This window comes from Hyla sarda, chromosome 7, assembly GCF_029499605.1.
Source record: "Hyla sarda isolate aHylSar1 chromosome 7, aHylSar1.hap1, whole genome shotgun sequence".
NCBI classification, from domain to species: Eukaryota; Metazoa; Chordata; class Amphibia; order Anura; family Hylidae; genus Hyla; species Hyla sarda.
In genome coordinates, this window is record NC_079195.1 from 73,728,633 (window position 1) to 73,753,118 (window position 24,486).

The 24,486-nt window shown below is 43.6% G+C and overlaps 1 protein-coding gene across 2 annotated transcripts in view; it reads right to left on the reverse strand.

The window, feature by feature from the left end:
• ARL3 (ADP ribosylation factor like GTPase 3) overlaps window positions 1-24,486 on the reverse strand; it is a 71,927-nt gene that overhangs the window by 33,670 nt on the left and 13,771 nt on the right. For both annotated transcript variants that reach the window (XM_056529643.1, XM_056529644.1), the window contains exons 3-5: window positions 19,293-19,409; window positions 15,942-15,992; window positions 8,568-8,753 (exon numbers count right to left, since the gene is read on the reverse strand). In XM_056529643.1, the coding sequence (XP_056385618.1) occupies window positions 8,568-8,753; window positions 15,942-15,992; window positions 19,293-19,409 (354 nt within the window). The remainder of the gene's footprint in view (window positions 1-8,567; window positions 8,754-15,941; window positions 15,993-19,292; window positions 19,410-24,486) is intronic.

Genomic DNA, 24,486 nt, shown 5'->3' on the forward strand with positions numbered 1-24,486 from the left:
ACCAGGGGTTTTTCCGTTTTTCCACTTTCCTTTTTTCCTCCTCACCTTTTAAAAATCATAACCCTTTAAATTTTGCACCTAAAAATCCATATGATGGCTTATTTTTTGCGCCACCAATTCTACTTTGCAGTGACATCAGTCATTTTACCCAAAAATCTACGGCGAAATGGAAAAAAAAAAATCATTGTGCGACGAAATTGAAGAAAAAATGCCCTTTTGTAATTTTTGGGGGCTTCCGTTTCTACGCAGTAAACTTTTTGGTAAAAATGACACCTTATCTTTATTCTGTAGGTCCATAAGATTAAAATGATACCCTACTTATATAGGTTTGATTTTGTCGTACTTCTGTAAAAAATCATAACTACATGCAGGAAAACGTATATGTTTAAAATTTTCATCTTCTGACCCCTATAACTTTTTTTTATTTTACCACGTATGAGGCGGAATGAGGGCTCATTTTTTGCGCCGTGATCTGAAGTTTTTAGTGGTACCATTTTTGTATTGATCTGACTTTTTATAAATTTTTTCATGATATAAAAATTTATAGAGATATGCTTTACAGCAAGACCCATGGACATTGACAAAAGTTTGGGGGGAACCCTATTCACTTGTATGGGAGAGTTTTGCAGAGGTTCAGGGAGGGGATGATAGGCCCAATCCTGTCTACAACATGTCAATTTTAAGGTCTGACTGTTCACTTGAAGCCCAATCTACGGCACCCCTTGACAGGCATTATTTTCACAAGATAACCAATGCTATTTACTCCATGTTTAAGGTTATGGCTGTACACAAGTACCTACAAACAACCTTAGGATGAGATAAATATTTTGGGAATGAGCTTCAATATTGGAGCATCCGGGGCCTTTAAAAGACCACTGAATATTAAAACCTGAATGTATTTTGCTGCATTCTGCAGGGGCTTCCACATAATAGTAAACGGCACCTCACTCGACTAGGGGCGCCGCTTAAAGTAAAGTTGATGCAGCAAGCACGGGTTTAAGCTTTAAAAGGGATATTCCAGGAATTGTTTTTATTTGACTATGCTACAGGGGCTGTAAAGTTAGTGTAGTTCATAATATAGTGTCTGTACCTGTGTGTGACGGTTTTCTCACAATTCTTATGTGATTTTCACCCCAATATTTATTTTTAAGGCTAGGTTCACACTACGGAATTTCCGCCTGCAATTCCGCTTTGAAATTGCAGGCAGAAATTCCGTCCACTAAAATGTATAGTGAGTGTAGTGAATGGGTTTCCGTTCACTTCACACTTCGGAATTTGTGAAGCGAAATTTGTGAACGGAAAAACCGCTTGAAAATTTCCGCGTTGCTCATTCTTCAGGCGGAAATACTTGCGGAACACATTGCAGTCTATTGGAGACAGCAGTGTCCGCGCGGTCCTAGCACCGACTGATTCCGTCGGCGCTGGCCGCACTCGAAATCTCCGGGTGGAAATTTTCTGCCCAGAGATTCCGCAGTGTGATCCTAGCCTAACAGCATACAAACTTACTGTTGTCTCAGATTTTTCCCAGGTTGCAATGCGGCCGAGACCTGACTCGCTAGTCAGCTGATGAAAGGGAACCTGTCTGCTTCAATGGGTGGAGCGATCGCTTGGGAGAGAGATCAATCTGCAACTAATGCAACAGCTGTAGGAACCCTGATTGAAAACCACAGGTCTTTTGAATGGATGCAGCTCATTAATGTTTCAATGGGTGGGGTGGCTGATGTGTGGGAGGGAGGAAAATGTAATTATGGGATATTTTAGGCAAAATAAGTAAACTCAAAAAGGAAATACCAGTTCACGAAAAGCTAGCTACAGTGTTATGGTAATCTCACAACATAGCCATTTAGCCCCAAGATAAGCGCAGATCCTTCCTAAGCATGTCCATTACTGTCTGGCAGGTACGTACTAAAATCACCTTATGGTGGATAACTTAAACTAGAGTAACACATAGACACATACCTTAATATTCCTTTAATTGTACATCATTTACTGCATAAGAAATCTAGTATGTATCCACCTTAAAAAGTAAGAAAATCCCTTTACAGATTACTTATTGGCGTTCTTACACACCGTGCTACCGGTCATAAGCCGCGGGCAGTAGAGCAGTCGGTAAGGCTGCATTCACACCATGTTTTTGCAATACAGTTCCCGTATAAGTTTTCAATGTGAAAACCGCACAGAACCGTATTGGAAACCGTATGCATTGACTCTCCATTGAAAACCGTATGCCAAAAGATGCATCAGGTTGTATCCGTTTTGCATCCTGTAAGGTTTTGTCAGGTTTTTTTCCCGTACCCAAAACCGTAGCCTACCAAGGTTTTTGGTCCGGGTGAAAAACTGCATCAAACCGTATACGTTTTTTTTAACATGGGAGTCAATGGGAACCGTACAGAACCGTATGTGCATACAGTTCCATCCGGTTTTCACCATACATTTTTTGACTTTACAGTTTTTTTTCTTGGAATTTCAATCAAACAAGTGAAACTTTATTCAAAATGGAGTGAAAAGTTAAAAACGTATACTTTTTTTCTTAAAAAACGGATGCAACCGGACATCATTTTTTCAAACTGTATACAGTTTTTAACTGTATACGGGTTGAAATTTGTACACACGTTCTGATACAGTTTAGTCAGGTTTTGAGGAATCCGTTTTTCATCAAAAACCTGATACGGGAACTGTATTGCAAAAAACGTGGTGTGAATGCAGCCTAACAATGCCAAAATACACCTTATTTTATTCTCTATCTGATCTGTGTATTCAGGAGGTCAGATGGCAGCACATACTATGAGCCACTGGGACTTTGTGGGCGTTATTCTCACCTAGAAGTAATCCTTACGGGGTAGAGCACCTAAATAATAAACAGCAGCAGGCCATTAAGTGTGTCACAAATTATTTAGTTGGATTCATATCGAATTACACACAAAAATATCCCTATCCTTACATAAGAAATTGGAGTCAAATGAAAATACAATACGGACTCATGAGCCTCTATATTACTTACAGCAGTGTTTCCCAACCAGGGTGCCTCCAGCTGTGGCCAAACTACAACTCCCAGCATGCCCGGACAGCCAAAGGCTGTCCGGGCATGCTGGGAGTTGTAGTTTGGCCACAGCTGGAGGCACCCTGGTTGGGAAACACTGACTTATAGCACAACAGCTATGAATGGCTGTTTATCTGAATGTAGAGCAGACACTTCAGTGTAGTTATATGGGCAGCTGCAGAAGGGGATCCTGCAATGATCCATCGGGTCAGCTGAATTTGTAAAAGATGACTCAACCCCATTAATGCATCTTCATGTTTTATCAAGAGCTTTGTGACAGATATAACAAATCTGTGACTACCTGTGCACATGCTTTACTAAATACCAAATCCATTGTGATCTGGCATGTGGGGGCTCAAATTCATAGATGGCTTTATTTCTGTGACAAGGTTGGTTTGCCTAAGCCAGAGGTCAGTAAAAGACTAATATGACGAAGTCAAGCCATGCTATTTTTTGTTTCCAAAGTGTTTTCTATGTGGCATAAATTACAGTACAGCAAAGGTGCCCACACTTACATGCATTTTGGGATTAGTGCACAAGATATTTTACATACCTTACACCTAAATGGCATTACTAGCTACAGGCGCCTTCAGAACTTTGCATTTACAGAAAGAATATTTCCAAGAACAGACCTCCTTGAAAGAGTACTCCGCTGCTTCCCTTCTAATCCCCTTTCCACAGGATACAGTGACCCCCCCCCCCCCCCCCCCCGACCTACGATGGCTCCGACATACGATAATTTCAACATGCGATGGCCTCTCAGAGCCATTTAGCCCCAAGATAAGCGCAGATCCTTCCTAAGCATGTCCATTACTGCCTGCCAGGTACGTACTAAAATCACCTTATGGTGGAGAACCCCTTTAAAGGGGTACTCCGGTGAAAACCTTTTTTCTTTTAAATCAACTGGCTCCGGAAAGTTAAACAGATTTTTACATTACTTCTATTAAAAAATCTTAATCATTCCTGTACTTATTAGCTGCTGAATACTACAGAGGAAATTATTTTCCTTTTGGAACGCTCTCTGATGACATCACGAGCACAGTTCTCTCTGCTGATGTATTATAATAATAATAACTATTTATTTATCGTTGTCCTTAGTGGGATTTGAACCCAAGGCCCCAGCACTGCAAGGCAGCAGTGCTAACCACTGAGCCACCATGCTGCCCTTAGCATACATCTGCTATGCATGGTTGCTAAAATGGACAGAGATGTCAGCATAGAGCACTGTGGTCATGAGGTCATCAGTGTTCCAAAAAGAAAGGAATTTCCTCTGTAGCATTCAGCAGCTAATAAGTACTGGAAGGATTAAGATTTTTTAATAGAAGTAATTTACAAATATGTTTAACTTTCTGGCACCAGTTTATTTAAAAGAAAAAAGGTTTTCACCGGAGTACCCCTTTAAGGACACAGCTAATTTTATTTTTACTTTTTTGTTTTTTCCTCCTTGCCTTCTAAAATCCATAACTTTTATATTTCCATTTACAGACCCATATGAGGGCTTGATTTTTGCGTGACTTTTTTGCGTGTTTTGAGAGGTTTCCTTTTCACGCTGTACACGTTATGGTAAAAATTACATGTTTTCTTTATTCTCTGGGTCAATACAATTAAAATGATACCCATGGTTACATACATTTCTATTTTCGTACTGCTTTTAATAAATCTCAAACTTTTTTTTTTTTTACAAAATAGTACATTTAAAATTGCCCTATTTTGACCACCCCTAACTTTCTAATTTTTCTGTATTCAGGGATGATTGAGGGCCAAATTATTTGCGCCATGATCTGTAGTTTGTATTAGTACCACTTTTACAATGTGATGTGATCAAAAAGCATAATTTTTTTTTTTTTTTTTACATTTACGCCGTTCGCTTAGTTGATCATCAACATTATATGTTTATAGTTGGAACATTGACGCACGCGGCGATACCAAATATGTTTATTTATAATTTTTAGGCTTCACATCCACACTGTAAATGTACAGCGATGTGCGCGAAGTATCCCTCTGCAGTGCCGTACATTTACGGCACGTGTCCTTTAGGGGGTTAAAGTAATACCTACCTTCAGTCAATCCTCAGCAGTGAAGCAAAGATAGTGATCATAACCCTCAGCCCTGCATAGCTTTTATGCTTCTAAAAAGACCACACTTTTTGGATGTATCTATAGATATGTGGGTTTATAATTTGTCTGACAATTCAGGGAAGTAGTCAGATAGTCATGAGCTTAATTTTAAAAGTGGGAGTGATGGGTGGGATTATACTTTTAGGGGGGTATGTACTAGGCATACACACCTCAATAAACAACATTCACATCCCCTGACTGTATAACCCAGTGGTTGCGAACCTTTTTGAGTCCATGTGCCCAAACCGTAATGCACGCCAACTTTTTTTCCCCTCGAACAGAAATCATCCCCAGTCTGCGATGTCCCCCCCGTTATCCCCAGCCCCTTCAGTATGTCCCCCTTCACACATATAAATCATCCCAAGTCTGTGATGACCCCCCCCCTTATCCCCAGCCCGTGCAGTATGTCCCCCTTCACACATAGAAATCATCCCCAGTCTGTGATGACCCCCCCCCCTTATTCCCAGCCCCTTCAGTATGTCCCCCTTCACACACAGAAATCATCCCCAGTCTGTGATGACCCCCCCTTATCCCCAGCCCGTGCAGTATGTCCCCATTAGACATAGAAATCATCCCCAGTCTGATGTGCCCCCCCCCTTATCCCCAGCCCATGCAGTATGTCCCCCTTCACACATAGAACTCATCCCCAGTCTGTGATGACCCCCACCCTTATTCCCAGCCCGTGCAGTATGTCCCCCTTCACACATAGAACTCATCCCCAGTCTGTGATGACCCCCCCTTATCCCCAGCCCGTGCAGTATGTCCCCATTACACATAGAAATCATCCCCAGTCAGTGATGACCCCCCCCCCCCCTTATCCCCAGCCCGTGCAGTATGTCCCCATTACACATAGAACTCATCCCCAGTCTGTGATGACCCCCACCCTTATTCCCAGCCCGTGCAGTATGTCCCCCTTCACACATAGAAATCATCCCCAGTCTGTGATGACCCCCACCCTTATTCCCAGCCCGTGCAGTATATCCCCATTACACATAGAAATCATCCCCAGTCTGTGATGTCCCCCCCCCCTTATCCCCAGCCCGTACAGTATGTCCCCCTTCACACATAGAAATCATCCCCAGTCTGTCATGACCCCCCCCCCCCCTTATCCCCAGCCCGAGCAGTATGTCCCCATTACACATAGAACTCATCCCCAGTCTGTGATGACCCCCACCCTTATTCCCAGCCCATGCAGTATGTCCCCATTACACATATAAATCATCCCCAGTCTGTGATGTGCCCCCCCCCCTTATCCCCAGACCATGCAGTATGTCCCCCTTCACACATAGAAATCATCCCCAGTCTGTGATGCCCCCCCTTATCCACAGCCCATGCAGTATGTCCCCATTACACATAGAAATCATTAGGCAGGAGAGATGAGGAGCCATATACTTCCTCTCTCCCCTGCTCTGGCTTCTTTTTGCTGTGGAAACTTGTGTCCTCCGAAGGCAGAGCAGGGGGAGTGGAGATAAGAAGCTGTGTATGTCCTCTCTCCCCTGCTCTGCCTTCTATCTGCCATGCAGACCTGTGTCCTCCGGGAGGGGGAGATGTGGGGGCGCAGCTTGGGGCGTGGCTTATTTCTCCCATGCAGACCTGCGTCCTCTGCTCTGCCTTAGCTCCCCCCAGCTTCAGCTTCGGAAACCTTTGGAGAGCTGAGGGGAGGAGTGGTCGCAAGTCTGCACGGGGCGCACGGCGAACTATGGCCACGTGCCCACAGAGAGGGCTCGGCGTGCCATAGGTTCACCATCACTAGTATAACCTGCCCATCACCTGATATTCATTCATTGGCCAGTGATTGGCTGAGAGTCAATCAGGGACAGAAGCAGGACACCGAAGGCACTTCTGAATGCAAAGGTTTATTTTTTTATATAATGGACATTCTTCTAACCCCCCCCCCCTAATTGATTCAGCTTAAGTTGTAGCTTGTTGACTGAATTTCCTGTTCTTTCTATTTCTAGTAGTCCTGTGGGTGGTCTCAGTCGATGATAGGCAATCTTCCCTGTAAGAAAATGCGCAAAGATAGCGCCGAATCACTGAGTTGGACAACCTACTGGACTTGAAGGAAAATAAGGAACCTAAATCAACAAGTTATGTTGGATCTTTTCCCACAAAACTTTACATCAATCAGCTCACCTTGCTTTATTATGATGCCAGTAAATTGCATAGTATTTTCTTGCCAACAGGTTCCCTTTAACCCCTTAAGGACGCCACCTGTTTTTTCCTTAATGACCAAGCCCAATTTTTCAAATCTGACATGTGTCTCTTTAAGTGGTAATACCTCTGACATGCTTTTACTTAGTGATGAGATATTCGTGCAGATTTATGCAGCATTTTTGTGAAAAACTCCAAAAAAAGTTTTATCCTGTTGGTCAGTACCATCATGGAGATACCCAATTTATATAGCTTTTTTTATTTTATTTTTCCTTTTCTCAACAAAATCCTTTTTTCCCCTTTTGTGTGCTGTCATGTTCTGACAGCCATAACTTTTTTATTTTTCGCCCAACTGCATTGTTTGTGGTGGTGGGGTGATAAAACAGGGTTTTATTGGGAAAGGGCCATTTATTTATTATTTTTACACTTAATTTATTGAAAAACACATTTATTTTTATATTTTACACTTTTTATAGATTATACTATGCTGCAGTACTGCAGCACAGTTTAGCTGTCAGTGTCACACTGACATGCAGCCTGTGCAATCCAGCCTATGGCTGGACCTCATAGGCTGCCGTACTATGCAAACAGGAGGCCATCAACTGGCCTCATGCTGACATGGCAACCAACGGGATCCCGCAATCGCATTGCAGGATCGCCGTTGGCTAACAGGAGGAGCCCCCTCCCCCTGTTAACCACATAGATTTTGTGATCAGAACAGATCACCGCATCTATGGGGGTTATGCTGCCAAGACCAATGCGATCCCGGTGACTGACAGCCGGGTCCCGCCAGTGATCTCCTGCAGCGCATCGCCCTGAGCAGGATATTGCCAGGACGTATGCATATGTCCAGCTGCGTTAACATGTTAGCAACTGGGACATATGCATACGTCCTAGGACGGGAAGGGATTAATAATCTATTAAAAATCTTAGTGAAAACCCTGTGTTAGATTTCTACAAGGATCAAAGAGACTGACACACTGTGGATATGATTTACCAAATACTGAGAAACATTTGTCTCCTACATTCTGATGTGTCTGCCCTAAAAATTCCAGACTAAAATGGATCAAAACTATTTTTCAACATGAGTTCTAAAAATTGCGGGTGGAATGAAAGGAATGCCATGCCAATAAAGAAACCTTCTCTGAATTAATTACATTATGTTTACTTGTATGTAATGCAATTCTTGTTGCGCTTTGGCTAAGGACAGTCACCAGCACGGTGTTCCCTCTATGAGATAATATAATGGTGCCACTCACCTGTACTCCTTCTCCTGTGAGCGCTGAACATGACTGAATCTGCCACACTCTGTCCCGAATTGTGTGCAAATTTAGGCCTTCAGCTATTTCGGAGGCTGGGGCAGCCGTCAGCAAATCCTGTTTATTAGCAAAGATCAGCACAGGAACGCCGCTCAGTTTTTCCTCGTCCAAAAGCTCAGCCAATTCCTTAAATAAAAAACAGGTAAGAGATAAATGACAGTCCGTTCACTATTTTATGTCCATGTATCAGATAACCTATCGCAGCCATATTCATTTTTTTACTACCAAATCTGCACGGCATCTAAACCTCCAATGTAAACAATGGTCTCTATAGAGCACCTAAACCCCTTTGGCACCACGCTGAGGTTCCTGTTATTGATCTCCATGGTCCTAGAATGCTGATAGATCAGACAATAATGTGAGAAACAAGGATCAGATATGGTGGATTTCAACATGCCAATCCTTTATTTCATCCATGAGAAAAGCTTTGCCATGGTTTCTGGAATTTGTGTATCACCTTATTCCTATTGCAGTACACTGAATTGGGCCATCTAAGGTTTATGTCAGTGTTTCCAAACCAGGGTGCCTCCAGCTGTTGCAAAACTACAACTCCCAGCATGCCCGGACAGCCTTCGGCTGTCCGGGCATGCTGGGAGTTGTAGTTTTGCAACAGCTGGAGGCACCCTGGTTGGGAAACACTGGTGTAAGTCAATAGGACCATTGAGTTAAAAAAAAAAAAAAAAAATACTGCAATGCAGATGCCCTGTGTGAATCATACCCAAAAGGTTTAGTAAAGGTATATTCATGTGTTGCAGATTTTTTGGGAAAAATGTCTGCATTATTCCAAAATGGGGCTTACAGAAATCCATGCACACTGCCAGAAATAACCCTGTTTAGATAAATGAAACACATTGTCAGTCATAGAAATGAGTTGTTGGCACGTCTATGTATTGATCTACTTCAAGGGGTTGTCTTATCATTAAAAGGGATTGCCTGAATTATTCCAAAAAATTTGCCACTGCAAGAAATTGCGATAAAATATGAAACAAGTCTATTTTCACTGGTTTAATCTCCCGTTACATCCCATAGGGGACTATTACAAGCAATTGCTGGCTTGTTGACACTAAACAATGCAATGCCATAGCATAGCATAGATCAATGTTATCTGTGCTCTGCTGAGGCAGACTGTATAGTAAGAGCAATGATCGAACAGCATGGAGGAAGGAAAGTGACCTCTGGCTGGCATCTTAACTGATGAGGACCCTGCAATTGCGCTGGGAGGTCCTGACCAGCCTTCCTAATAGACCAGCACCTGCTTTTTGCCACTTTTAGATCTCAAAATTGACTGATTGCAGCATCTGAAGGGTTATTGCTTAACATAGGCAATCATCCTGTCTGGCATTAGTGGTGAGTCCCAGCTGTTGATAGCAGCAGTTACTCACCAGTATGATGCGCGCTGAGCTTGTGAGCATGCTTCATACACGCAAACACATTTTAAAAAAGAATTGAAATAAAATAACAAACAAGTATCTACTGACCAGTTAAATGGGCTCTATCAGATCCCTAAACTTTTTTAGATGTTGTTACTGATGAAAATGAAAGACCTTTGTAAAATGGTTGTTTAAAATTTTTTGAATATTTAATAAAGAAAACAGCTACTGAAAATCCCACCACTAGGGGTCCCCATCCCTACTGGGCATTAGCCAGTCCAGAAGAAGAATCAGACATGTGCATGAGTCATGGACAAGAGATGACTCATGGACAAGGCTGCATGAGCAGACACATCAATCCCCTCCCACCACCACAAGGGAGGGACACACCCCCTCCCACCACACACCAATCACCCCCCACCACAAGGGCGGGACACGCCCCCTTCCCCTGAGAGGATTTCTTACACTGTGAGCTAATAAAAAAGGCATTTTTATAATAAATGAGTTATAGAAGCATAACAATGGATGTACATGGTTATCATTAGGTACAGATAAATAACAATTCATATATATATATATATATATATATATATATATATATTATATATATATTTTTTTTTTTTTGTGGGACCTCGCAGGAATGCTTTAAAGCCACAGTTACATTAGGGCACTGCTGCTCCGGACATCACCTCCAGCTTTCTTTACTTGGTTGCAGTATACCCTGGTCACCATTGCCATCAGTCACTGGCCTTTGCAGTATATGGTATAAGACTACTGAGGCCAAAGATTGGCTGCAGGGATGATGTGGGTATATGGGCACAACACTGCAGCAGCCAAGTAAACAAAGGCCAGAACAATGTCGCTGGTAGAGTCGGGCAATTAAACTGGTGAGTATAGCCTTGTTTGTTAACCTAGCATTTTCCCTATAAAAAGCAGTTGATTTTGTAACCACTGTGGGCAGTATAAGCATTAGGTATTTTTGAGACTGAGACCTACATGGAGTTTATTGTTCAGCGTTCTAGTTAAATCTGTACTTGTGGCTGTGGCACGGGAGGAAACAAGAACAAAAAAAGAGTCAGTGTCATGGAAAAAATGCAAGGCGACAAAGAGAGAAGCAAAAATACCTTCAATTGGGGTTATCTTGTATTATTAAAGCAATGTGTTACTTAACGAAAACCATGTTGATTTTATGATATGACATTAATAAAGATGAAGGGGGGCATTTACTAAGGGGTTTAGTCATTTTTTTCTGACTATTTTTGGCGCAAAATTGTCGCAATTGCGCCTACCCTATAAATTGTGCGACTTTCCCTAGCAAGAGCTAGAAAGTCAAAAAAAAAATTCCCGCTTAATTTACGCAAGTTTTCAGTTTTTACTTGCAGTGGTCAGGAATTTATTAACTGAGACAGTCGCAGTTGCGCAATAAACTGTCGCAACGGCCATAAAAATTGACTAAATTTACTCCAGCTCCAACATGGAGCGGGAAAAGCTACTGCCGCCCGGGCTCCGACATACTTTCTCCCCGATACCCTCACTGCGCTACCGGGGCACTACAGTGATTTACATCCCCCCCCCTCTCACCTGCCAGCGCCACACAACTTCCATCTGTCTGCTGTTGCAAGACTACAAGTCCCAGCATGCCCTTACAGTGAGGACACGCTGGGAGTTGTAGTCTTGTAGCAGCGGGAGCTGAGCGGTGCGGGCGGGAGACAAGGGGGGGGGGGGGGGGTAGCGGGGAGGCCGTATGAGGAGCCCGGGCGGGAGACAAGGGGGGTAGCGGGGAGACCGTATGAGGAGCCCGGGCGGCTGCACTGTAATGTCAGCCCGGGCTCCTGCCCTGAGAGCCATAGGCTTTGGCTGTCAGGGCATGCTGGGTGTTGTAGTTTTGCAACAGCTGGAGTGCCACAGTTTGCAGACCACTGGTGTGTGGTCTGTAAACTGTAGTCCTCCAGCTGTTGCAAAACTAAACAGCTGAAGGGGACCGGCGAAGAAGTTCACTTACCCTTCCGAGGCTCCAGCGACGATCGCTGACGGAGATCGTCGCGCGGCAGTGTCGTGCAGCGCTGGATCCTACGGAAGCCGGTAAGTTGCGCAAGCTTCCCAACCAGGGTGCCTCCAAATGTTGCAAGACTACAACTCCCAGCATGCCTGGACAGCCATTGGCTGTCCGGGCATGCTGGGAGTTGTAGTTTTGCAACAGCTGGAGGCACCCTTGTTGGGAAACACTGGCCTAAAACAGTGTTTCCCAACCAGGGTGCCTCCAGATGTTGCAAGACTACAACTCCCAGCATGCCTGGACAGCCATTGGCTGTCCAGGCATGCTGGGAGTTGTAGTTTTGCAACAGCTGGAGGGCCACAGTTTGCAGACCCCTGGTTTGTGGTCTGTAAACTGTAGTCCTCCAGCTGTTGCAAAGCTAAACAGCTGAAGGGGACCGGCGAAGAAGTTCACTTACCCTTCCGAGGCTCCAGCGACGATCGCTGTCGGAGATCGTCGCGCGGCAGTGTCGTGCAGCGCTGGATCCTACGGAAGCCGGTAAGTTGCGCAGGCTTCCCAACCAGGGTGCCTCCAGTTGTTGCAAGACTACAACTCCCAGCATGCCTGGACAGCCTTTGACTGTCCAGGCATGCTGGGGCTTGTAGTTTTGCAACATCTGGAGGCACCCTGGTTGGGAAACACAGTTTTAGGCCAGTGTTTCCCAGCCAGGTTGCCTCCAGATGTTGCAAAACTACAACTCCCAGCATGCCTAGACAGCCTTTGACTGTCCAGGCATGCTGGGACTTGTAGTTTTGCAACATCTGGAGGCACCCTGGTTGGGAAACACTGTTTTAGGCCAGTGTTTCCCAGCCAGGTTGCCTCCAGATGTTGCAAAACTACAACTCCCAGCATGCCTAGACAGCCTTTGACTGTCCAGGCATGCTGGGGCTTGTAGTTTTGCAACATCTGGAGGCACCCTGGTTGGGAAACACTGTTTTAGGCCAGTGTTTCCCAGCCAGGTTGCCTCCAGATGTTGCAAAACTACAAGTCCCAGCATGCCTAGACAGCCTTTGACTGTCCAGGCATGCTGGGACTTGTAGTTTTGCAACATCTGGAAGCACCTTGGTTGGGAAACACTGTTTTAGGCCAGTGTTTCCCAGCCAGGTTGCCTCCAGATGTTGCAAAACTACAACTCCCAGCATGCCTAGACAGCCTTTGACTGTCCAGGCATGCTGGGGCTTGTAGTTTTGCAACATCTGGAGGCACCCTGGTTGGGAAACACTGGCCTAAAACAGTGTTTCCCAACCAGGGTGCCTCCAGATGTTGCAAAACTACAAGTCCCAGGTTGGGAAACACTGTTCCCGGCCTCCGCCCCACCTTACTGTAAGGGCATGCTGGGAGTTGTAGTCCTGCAGCTGGGGGCAGGGGACAAGCTTGTCACATTTATTATCACCTGCTCACACATCTCCTGCACCACACAACTACAACTCCCAGCATGTCCTTACTGTAAGGGCATGCTGGCAGTTGTAGTCGTGCGGGGCGGGAGATGTGTGAGCAGGTGATAATAAATGTACTAACCCATTTTTTTTGTTTTCTTCTCATTTCAGATCCGTTTATCCTGTGGACTCCTTCGGATTCGGTGGACTACTTCGATGACCAGCGTTTTTCTTTGTTTGATTTTAATAAAATGGTTAACGAGGGCTTGTGGGGGAGTGTTTTTTGTAATAAAAATTTTTTAAAACCTGTTGTGTTTTTTTCTTACTTTACTAGACAGGCTTAGTAGTGGAAGCTGTCTTATAGACAGAGTCCATTACTAACCTGGGCTTAGCGCTAGCCACAAAAACAGCTAGTGCTAACCCCCTATTATTACCCCGGTACCCAACGCCACAGGGGTGCCGGGAAGAGCCGGTACCAACAGGCCTGGAGCGTCAAAAATGGCGCTCCTGGGCCTAGGCGGTAACAGGCTGGCGTTATTTAGGCTGGGGAGGGCCAGTAACAATGGTCCTCGCCCACCCTGGTAACGTCAGGCTGTTACTGTTTGGTTGGTATTTGGCTGAGAATGAAAATAGGGGGGACCCTATGCGTTTTTTTTTTTTAAATAAATAATTAACTATATTAAAAAACGCATAGGGTCCCCCTATTTTGATTCTCAACCAAATACCAACCAAACAGTAACAGCCTGACGTTACCAGGGTGGGCAAGGACCATTGTTACTGGCCCTCCCCAACCTAAATAACGCCAGCTTGTTACCGCCTAGGCCCAGGAGCGCCATTTTTGACGCTCCGGGCCTGTTGGTACCGGCTCTTCCCGTCACCCCTGTGGTGTTGGGTACCGGGGTAATAATTGGGGGTTAGCGCTAGCTGTTTTTGTGGCTAACGCTAAGCCCGGCTTAGTAATGGACTCAGTCTATAAGACAGCTTCCACTACTAAGCCTGTCTAGTAAAGTAAAATAAAAATAAAACACAACAGGTTTAAAAAAAAATTTATTACAAAAAACACTCCCCCACAAGCCCTCGTTAACCATTTTATTAACATCAAGCAAAGAAAAACGCTGGTCATCGAAGTAGTCCACCGAATCCGAAGGAGTCCACAGGATACACAGATCTGTAGAAGAAGTAACCAAAAAAAAAAAAAGTGTAAGTACATTTAGGGAGAAAAAAACTGTGTTAAAAAAATGTAATAAACACACACACACTAAACGCCGTTTACCACTTCTGAGCCATGACTACAATTTACAGTGATCCCTCAACTTACAATGGCCTCAACATACAATAGTTTCAACATACAATGGTCTTTTCTGGACCATCGTAAGTTGAAACCAGACTCAACATACAATGCTACAGACAGTCCAGATCTGTAAAACGTGTCAATGGCTGGAAGAACCAACCAATCAAAATGGGCATTCACTGGTAAAACCCCTGTATTACTGAAGTGTATGCACTGACTGGTATTACATGTTCTGTACACTTTACCTGTATCAGGGTTAGCTGCTCTTTTGGACACCAGGTGAGGGCAACTCCATTACTTGTTTGGGACATTGCCTGTACTGTACAGGACCCCTGAAGAAGCTCCTGTCCTCTACATAGACCAGTGTTTGCCAAGCAGGGTGGCCCCATTTTTTGCAAAACTACAACTCCCAGCATGCCCGGACAGCCTTTGGCTGTCCAGGCATGCTGGGAGTTATAGTTTTGCAACAGCTGGAGGCACCCTGGTTGGGAAACCCTGACATAGACAGTGATTTACAGCTCCCAGCAGATCTTTCTTACTTTTATATGTAAGGATTTGCTTTATCTATATCAGTTATCTACTTATTTTTCTTTGTCACTTTTTCCTATTTTGGATGACATTTTGGTGCCTTTAGAACCAATTACCCTGTTTCCATAGAGTTATGGTCTCAACATACAATGGTTTCAACTTACAATGGTTTTCCTGGAACCAATTAATATTGTAACTTGAGGGACCACTGTAGTTATTGAATTATTTAGATGTGGTGAAAAAGCTAAAAAAAAACTAAAAAACAAAAGATCCAGAAGGAAACCAGCAGCCAAACCGATTCAGACAGCAGGAAAAAGGAACAGACTATTTTTTCTACTACATGAAGTAAATTTCCCACTTTTGCCTATGTGTGCCAAATTTATTAATGCCGTGCAACAATTTAGTAAATTTGTCGCACATAGTCAAAAAGGAAGTAGAAAAAAACAGGGTAAAAACCAGACTACATAGTAAAAGATTAGTAAATGCCTGTCGAAGTGATTTTATTTGGAGATCCATTCTGGAAAATCCCTTTCTTTTCATTGATAGAAGCAAGTCTGCGGGGTGGTTCTCTGTTTTCCCCGTAAAGAGCAGGCATGTAGGTGGGCTGGCTACACATACCTCGCAGTGTGTGGACTGTATTTGTTTATCATTAAAGCATGGTACAAATGATACAGGCAAATGAAGAAAAAAACAGAAAAAGCAAAGACTACCAACCTGACCTGTTTCTTCAAAGCGTTTTCTATCTGCGCTGTCAATGACATATATCTAAATGAAGACAAATGGAAGACACCTTCATCACCGTATATAACTATATAAAGCATTGCTATGTAGAACTGATTTATGTAGAGTCATTTTTTATAAAAAAGAAATCCATTCCCAAGTCATACAAATGATAGATGAATAAATACAAATGTCTAAAGAAACCTTTCCATTTGAGAATAAAATCTATTAGTAAATATAAGGGAATAAGCTTATTGCAAACAGCTACATGGAGATAGACAAGGGATCCAGCATGTTGCTTCTCTGCACTACTTTGAAAAAAGAAAAATAATGGACAAACCTAGTATAAGGGGGTGAAGCCTCCCATACCTGGAAGGTTCACTATAATTTGCTCCAAAATTTGGCATAAGTCTTGCCAGAAATCTACTCCTGATGGCATTGATTTTAAAGTGTGGGACATGAACAATAAAAGATTTAACAATTTAAAAGGTTTGTGCTTATCACTCCAAGGCACCTCCCCTTAAAGGTGGCCATACAGTTTTAATAATTGTTGGCCGAAGGTTTGTTCTATCATAAGCTCACTACCTCACTTCCCGATACACAAGCATTTGACATGGCTGAACATTCATGTTTTCTCTGTGGGTGGGGAGGGGTAAGTTGCAGCCAGACAGCTCTGGTGGTGGCTTTTGTCTCCCAGAAAAAAAAAAAGAGTTGGGCAAAGAAAAGCTAACACCCCTGACCTTTCTATCCACAAATATGATCTGTCATGGGAGGGTCAAGAGGCTGCCATACACTTTAAACAAGCCAACTTTAGACTAAGGTGTAGGAACACTTGTAAAATGTCTGTCATGATAAATTACTCCCAATTGTTCATGCCCGGACAGGTAGTTAAAGGGAAAACCTATATATTATATATATATATATATATATATATATATATATATATATATATATATATATATATATATATATATATATATCTCTCAACTGGCTCCGGAAAGTTAAACAGATTTGTAAATTACTTCTATTAAAAAATATTAATCCTTCCAATAGTTATTAGCTTCTGAAGTTTTCTGTCTACCTGCTCAATGATGATGTCATGTCCCGGGAGCTGTGCATGATGGGAGAATATCCCCATAGGAGCTGCACAGCTCCCGGGATGCGAGTCATCAGAGCAGTTAGACAGAAAACAACAAGTCAACTTCAGAAGCTAATAACTATTGGAAGGATTAAGATTTTTTTAATAGAAGTAATTTACAAATCTGTACAAATGTATATTAACAACCTGTTAGTTTTTGATATTATGCTGAGAAGCAATTAGATCATTATACAAGATTGTAGATGTGCGACCATGTCTGTTTCTTCTACCTGAATTTACAAATCTGTTTAACTTTCCTGGAGCCAGTTGATATATATAAAAAAGGGTTGGCCTGGAATACCCATTTTAAGATGCTAGTGTGTTCCTTGGTAGGATCAGGGACCATGCGCCCAATGAAATTCCGCCCCAGAGAAATAAATACCTGGCAGATACTCCGTATACAGCAGCTGCTGCCGATAGCAATATTCACTATGAAATTTATTGACGCTAATGGAACGTGCTTTGCTCCTACATTTAAAGCAAATAGGTCTGGTGTCTTATGGCCATTCTAAATTTCGAGCGGACATCAGATCCAAACACTTTGTCATAAGTAATTTTTTAAAATTTTTCCCACCACAAAAAACTTGGACAGTTTGACATCTAGGGAACTAACCAATTGGACCCTCACAGCACATTACATAGAGAGTCTCTTTCTTGTTCCTGCTGGAAAAAAGGCCATGCATGTGTAGACTGAATAATAACTGGAATGAAAGATACAGACCACTAATCCCCAGTACAGACCCCCCATCAATGAATAGAATAATCCTTTATATCCTTAATCTTACGCTACATATAAAAGACAGGTACACTCTACAAGAAATCACTTTGCTTAACTGTACAGTCATGGCCTTAAATGTTGGCACCCCTGAATGTTTTCTAGAAAATGAAGTATTTCTCACATAAAAGGATTGCAGTAACACGTTTTGCTATACACATGTTTATTCCCTATGTGTGTATTGGAACTAAACCAACAATGTCACAGCAAATTCCTAAAATGGGCTGGGCAAAATTATTGGCACCCTTAACTTAATATTTGGCTGCACACCCTTTGGAAAAAATAACTAAAATCAGTCATTTCCTATAACTATCAATAAGCTTCTTACACCTCTCAGCCGGAATGTTGGACCACTCTTCCTTTGCAAACTGCTCCAGGTCTCTCTTATTGGAAGGCGCCTTTTCCCAACAGCAATTTTAAGATATCTCCACAGGTGTTCAATGGGATTTAGATCTGGACTCATTGCTGCCACTTAAGAACTCTCCAGCACTTTGTTGCCATCCATTTCTGTTTTTTTTTACTTATATTGGGGTCATCGTCCTGCTGGAAGACCCAAGATCTCGGACGCAAACCCAGCTTTCTGACACTGAGCTGTACAGTGCGACCCAAAATCAGTTGGTAATCCTCAGATTTCATGATGTCTTGCACACATTCAAGGCACCAAGTGCCAGAGGTAGCAAAACAACCCCAAAACATCATTGAACCTCCACCATACTTCACTGTAGGTACTGTGTTCTTTTCTTTGTAGGCCTCATTCCGCTTTCAGTAAACAGTAGAATCTTTGGAACATGTTTGGGGCTGCTTATCCACCATATGGACTATCCTGCATTGACACCTTTCATCAATTTTTCTCCTCCGTCCATGCCCAGGAGACAAGCTGCAGTGCCATGAGCTGCAAACTTCTTGATAATGTTGCGCACTGTGGACAAAGGCAAATCTAGATCTCTGGAGATGGACTTGTAACCTTGAGATTGTTGATATTTTTGCACAATTTTGGTTCTCAAGTCCTCAGACAGTTCTCTTCTCCTCTTTCTGTTGTCCATGCTTAGTGTGGCACACACAGATACACAATGCAAAGACTAAGTGAACTTCTCTCCTTTTTATCTGCTTTCAGGTGTTATTTTTATATTGCTCACACCTGTTACTTGCCCCAGGTGAGTTTAAAGGATCATCACATGCTTGAAACAATCTTATTTTTCCACAATTTTGAAAGGGTGCCAATAATTTTGTCCAGACCATTTTGGGAGTTTGGTGTGAAATTATGTCCAATTTGCTTTTCTTCCTCCTTTTTTGGTTTAGTTCCAATACCAAAACATGTGTTACTGCAATCCTTTTCTGTGAGAAATACTTCATGTTCTAGAAAAATTTCAGGGGTGCCAACATTTATGGCCATGACTGTATACATATGTGATTACCAAACCAAGACACTTACAAGTACATCAGTATTCTCAAAATAGTTCCTCCAGTACGGCCTGATTTTCCGCTGTCCGCCTATGTCCCATACATTAAGTTTGAAGCCCTGAGATTGTACGCTCTTGATATTAAAGCCCTAAAACGGAACAGAAAAAAAAAATCTATCAATCAGCAATAATCATTTTACAAAGCATGAAGATCTTTCATTTGGAAATTAGTTATTTAAGTGCTGAAACTAGTAACATAATTGACTGCATATAACCTAACCACTATTTTCAAAATAGAGAATATTAATATAGGTGTTTATGTGGAGTTTCTTCCCCCCCCCGCCTGCAATTTTCTCATTACAAGGCATGTGATTCAAGGATTTCTATTAAAGGGAAAACGGTCACCCGTTCACCCACATTTAACCCGATACACCGGGTTGTAGTTTGGGTGAACAAGAGACTGATGCAGGGTTTCAGACAGATATATGTACCTGCAGTCCGGTGCCCAGTCCCTCTGAAGTTGTTCACTGGTCAAGTGAGTGCTCAGTAGGCACAAGCGCTCATGTGACCAGTGCCCAAGAATCTTCAAATCCAGCCGGCAGGCCCGCCTTCAGCACGCAATTCAGCGCTGGAATAAGCCGGGGTGCTGAATGACAGATTGCAGAGGGCCCCCAGCGGCGGGACCCCCACGATCAGACATCTTATCCCCTTATCCTCTGGATCGCGGTCATGTACAGGACGTAAATGTACGTCCTGGTGCGCGAAGTACCGCCGCAACAGGACGTACATTTACATCCGTGGTCGTTAAAGGGGTACTCCGCCCCTAGACATCTTATCCCCTATCCAAAGGATAGGAGATAAGATGTCAGATCGCCGCGGTCCCGCTGCTGGGGACCCCTGGGATCCCCGCTGCGGCACCCCACTATCATTACAGCACAGAGCGAGTTCGCCCTGTGCGTAATGACGGGCGATACGGGGGACGAGGCAGCGTGACGTCATGGCGCCGCCCCTCGTGACATCACGGCCCGTCCCCTTAATGCAAGTCTATAGGAGGGGGCGTGGCGGTCGTCACGCCCCCTCCTATAGACTTGCATTAAGGGGACGGGCCGTGATGCCACGAGAGGCGGCGCCATGACGTCACGCTGCCTCGTCCCCCGTATCACCCGTCATTACGCACAGAGCGAACTCGCTCTGTGCTGTAATGATAGTGGGGTGCCGCAGCGGGGATCCCAGGGGTCCCCAGCAGCGGGACCGCGGCGATCTGACATCTTATCTCCTATCCTTAGGATAGGGGATAAGATGTCTAGGGGCGGAGTACCCCTTTAACGACCACGGATGTAAATGTACGTTCTGTTGCGGCAGTTCTTCGCGCAACAGGACGTATAGACTTGTATTGAAAGGGGTGGGCCGAGACGTCAAGAGGGGCGGAGCCGTGTCGTAACGATGCTCCGGCCCCTGTACTGCCCATCATTACGTGCAGAGCGAACTCGCTCTGCGCAGTAATGATAGCGCGGTGCGGCAGTGGGGATCCCAGGGGTCCCCAGCAGCGGGACCGCGGCGATCTGACATCTTATCCCCTATCCTTTGGATAGGGGATAAGATGTCTAGGGGCGGAATACCCCTTTAAGAGGTTAAAGAGTAGGGGGGAAATGTTAGAAAAACCCTCATACACATGTACACTTTTTATAAAGTGGGGGCATGGGACAAAGGGGGACATGTATCAAAGATTTTACCCCTGTTTTGTGTGTATTTTTTTGCGCAAGCCCTTTTTTTTTGCGCATTTTTTTGCGCACGTTTTGGTAGAGCATGTCCTCCAGATGTGGCTGAATCAGGGTACCTTGGAGCTGCATATATAGTACACGTGGATTTATTACCTGCGTTCTTTTCCTTTGCACCAAAAATTTTTACGCAAGTGCGTCTTTTTCCCCATAAATATAAGCCAACTTTAACTGCACGTAGCGATCCTTTCTATTTCTGAAGGAAAGTTCTACTAAGGAACCACCAGAATGTTTTAACTTTCCTATCTCAATTCCTCATTTGGTTTGCTTTATATTGCTTTTTACTCCTTGGTTATTCTAAAGCACTTTTAAAATAATTTGCATATAGAATATTTGTTTACAGTTCAGTTATTCATCAGATCACTTGTATATTGATTTTGTTATTTTATGATCCAACAATTTAATACATTTACATAGGAAATGTTTGATAACTTATCATTGAACAAGATCCGTCACATTAAAATAGCTTTGTAATCCACTTAACACTGTAGATCATTCTCCTTTTATTTTTACAATTTACTGCTTTCCGTTATACTTTTCACCAGCGCCCGGTAAGATGGTGGCTACCATGGGGGGTTTCATCCCCCCCCCCCCCCCCCCCAGCAATCGCTGCTATCAGCTAGTCAAATCTGACTAGCTGATAGCAGCGTTTCGCTATGAGAATACTTAGCAGCGTGGTGTGTGAGTCCGGATCATGGGGATCGGGACACACACCGCTCTGCTTAGTGTCCCTGACCCGTCCCCCGGCATCACTTACCCGGCCATGCGGTGTCCCGAGCGGTCCCGGCGCGAGCGACGTCCTCCAGGCGGTCCCGGCGGTGAGTTTCCGGCAGCAGGGCGGCATCTTCATTGGCAGCAGTTAGATCGCCGTAAAGCGATCTCACTGCTGCCTCTGGGAGTTTCAAAACTGCAACTCCCAGCATGCCCAGACAGCCTTTGGCTTTCTGGGCATGCTGGGAGTTGTAGTTTTGCAACATCTGGAGGGCCACAGTTTGGAGACCACTGTATAATGGTCTCCAATCAGTGCTCTTCCAGGTGTTCCAAAATTACAAATCTCAGCATGCTCAGTCTGTCCAGGCATGCTGGGAGTTGTAGTTCTGTAACATCTGGAAGACCACAGATTGGAGACCATTATACAGTGGTCTACAAACTGTGGACCTCCAGCTGTTGCAAAACTACAACTCCCAGCATGCCCAGACTGCCCAAGCATGCTGGGAGTTGTAGTTCGTCAACATCTGACCCTTCAGATATTGCCGAAATACAACTTCCAGCATGTCTGGCCATGCTGGGAATTATAGTTTTGCAACAGCTGGAGGCACACTAGTTGGGAAACATTGTTCGTTTCCTAACTCTTTTTCCCAACCCGTGTGCCTCCAGCTGTGCCTCCAAACTATAATGCCCAGCATGCACTGACAGACCATGCATGCTGGGAATTGAAGTTGTGCAACAGCTGGAGGCACACTGGTTTGGAAACACTAAGATAAGTAAAAAACTTTCAAGTGTTTTGCAACCAGTGTGCCTTCAGCTGTTGCATAACCATAACCCTCAGCATGCACGGACTGCCAAAGGGCATGATGGGAGTTGTAGCAGTATGCCTCCAGCTGTTGCATAACTACAAGTTCCAGCATGTCCTTCTGCTGTCACTGCATGCTGAGATTTGAAGTTTTTGCAACAGCTGAAGGCACACTGGTTGCAAAACACTGAGTCTGTTTCCGTGTTTCGCAACCAGTGTGCCTCCAGCTGTTGCAAAACTGCTGGATGTTTCCCCCCTCCTCCCCCCAATGTGAATGGACAGGGTACACTCACATGGGCGGAGGTTTACAGGGAGTGCTGCAAGATTGAGATGCAGCAAACTTGCTGTGAACCCCCGCCCGTGTGACTGTACCCTAAAAACACTACACTACACTACACTACACTTAAATAAAATAAGTAAAAAACACTATATATACACATACCGCTACACAGCCCCCCTCCCCTCCCCAATAAATATGAACAACGTCTGGTACGGCACTGTTTCCAAAATGGAGCCTCCAGCTGTTGCAAAACAACAACTCCCAGTATTGCCGGACAGCCATTGACTGTCCAGGCATGTTGGGAGTTTTGCCACAGCTGGAGGCACCCTGTTTGGGAAACACTGGCATAGAATACCCCTATGTCCACCCCTATGCAAAACCCTAACTTAGGCCTCAAATGCGCATGGCGCTCTCACTTCGGAGCCCTGTCGTATTTCAAGGCAACATTTTAGGGTCACATATGGGGTATCGCCGTGCTCGGGAGAAATTGCCTTACAGATTTTGGGGGGCTTTTTCTCCTTTTACCCATTATGAAAAGGAACAGTTGGAGTTTACACCAGTATGTTAGTGTATAAAAATAAAATTATTTACACTGACATGCTGGTGTTGCCGCATACTTTACATTTTCACAAGAGGTAAATGGGAAAAAAGATCCCCATTTTTTGGGACACAATTTAGCCAGAGTACGGAGATACCACATATGTGGGCGCAAAGTGCTCTGCGGGCACACAACAAGACCCATAAGGTAGAGTGCACCATGTACATTTGAGGTGATTTGCACAGGGGTGTCACAGATGTTAAATGAAGAATAAGGACATTGGTATAATTGATGTGTTATAATTGGGTGCAAAAAGTGGTATTATTGTGAGATTAAAACTCTACATAATGAAGAAAAAAAAATTCTAAAACTAATAACGAGGACAAACTTACTGTTTAGGTGCAGATACGCTGCAAAGCTCCTACTAAATAGAGCTGCAGTGTAAATTTATGCTCTGAGGAGAATTCTAAATTTAAACGCAATTCAAGAAAGTAGCTGCACAAGAATGATAAATTTAACGCAGCTGCGCCAAATTTAGACAACAGGCAGAGGGGTAAAAAACTTCTATTATACACTGGAAATGATACATCTCCCCCAAAGACTCTTTGGCAAAAAGCATAAAATGGAGGACACCATGAATGTTAGGGGTTATCCAGTGATTGAAAATCTTTTTAAAAGTGCCATTTTAAGAACTTTTTCTGTTGCTGGTCAACCCCATCTAGCATATTATTAAGCATTTATTTATTTTACTATTTTGTGTTTTAAGAGACAAATGCACATCTTTGGAGTGCCAAGCTCGCAGATTCATTGAGGGTCCTGACCAAAACAAGACAAAATCTTTTAAGACAGAAGATTCATAACTTAATAACAAAACAAAAAAAATAGATCAGATACTAAATCAACTTTTTTCCATGTAAAAGCACAAATAAAAGTCAGCAGTATCTATGCAAAAAATAAGCAGTATATACATTTACACAAATATCAGTAATCCTTTAACAAATTCCATGCTGGGACCTGATCATCTTTCCAATAAATAGTTTGCCTTGTGCGTTCAGCAGTTTTTATTAAAATACAAAATTATAGACTTGGAACAGTTCTTGGCAGCCTGTAAACCTTA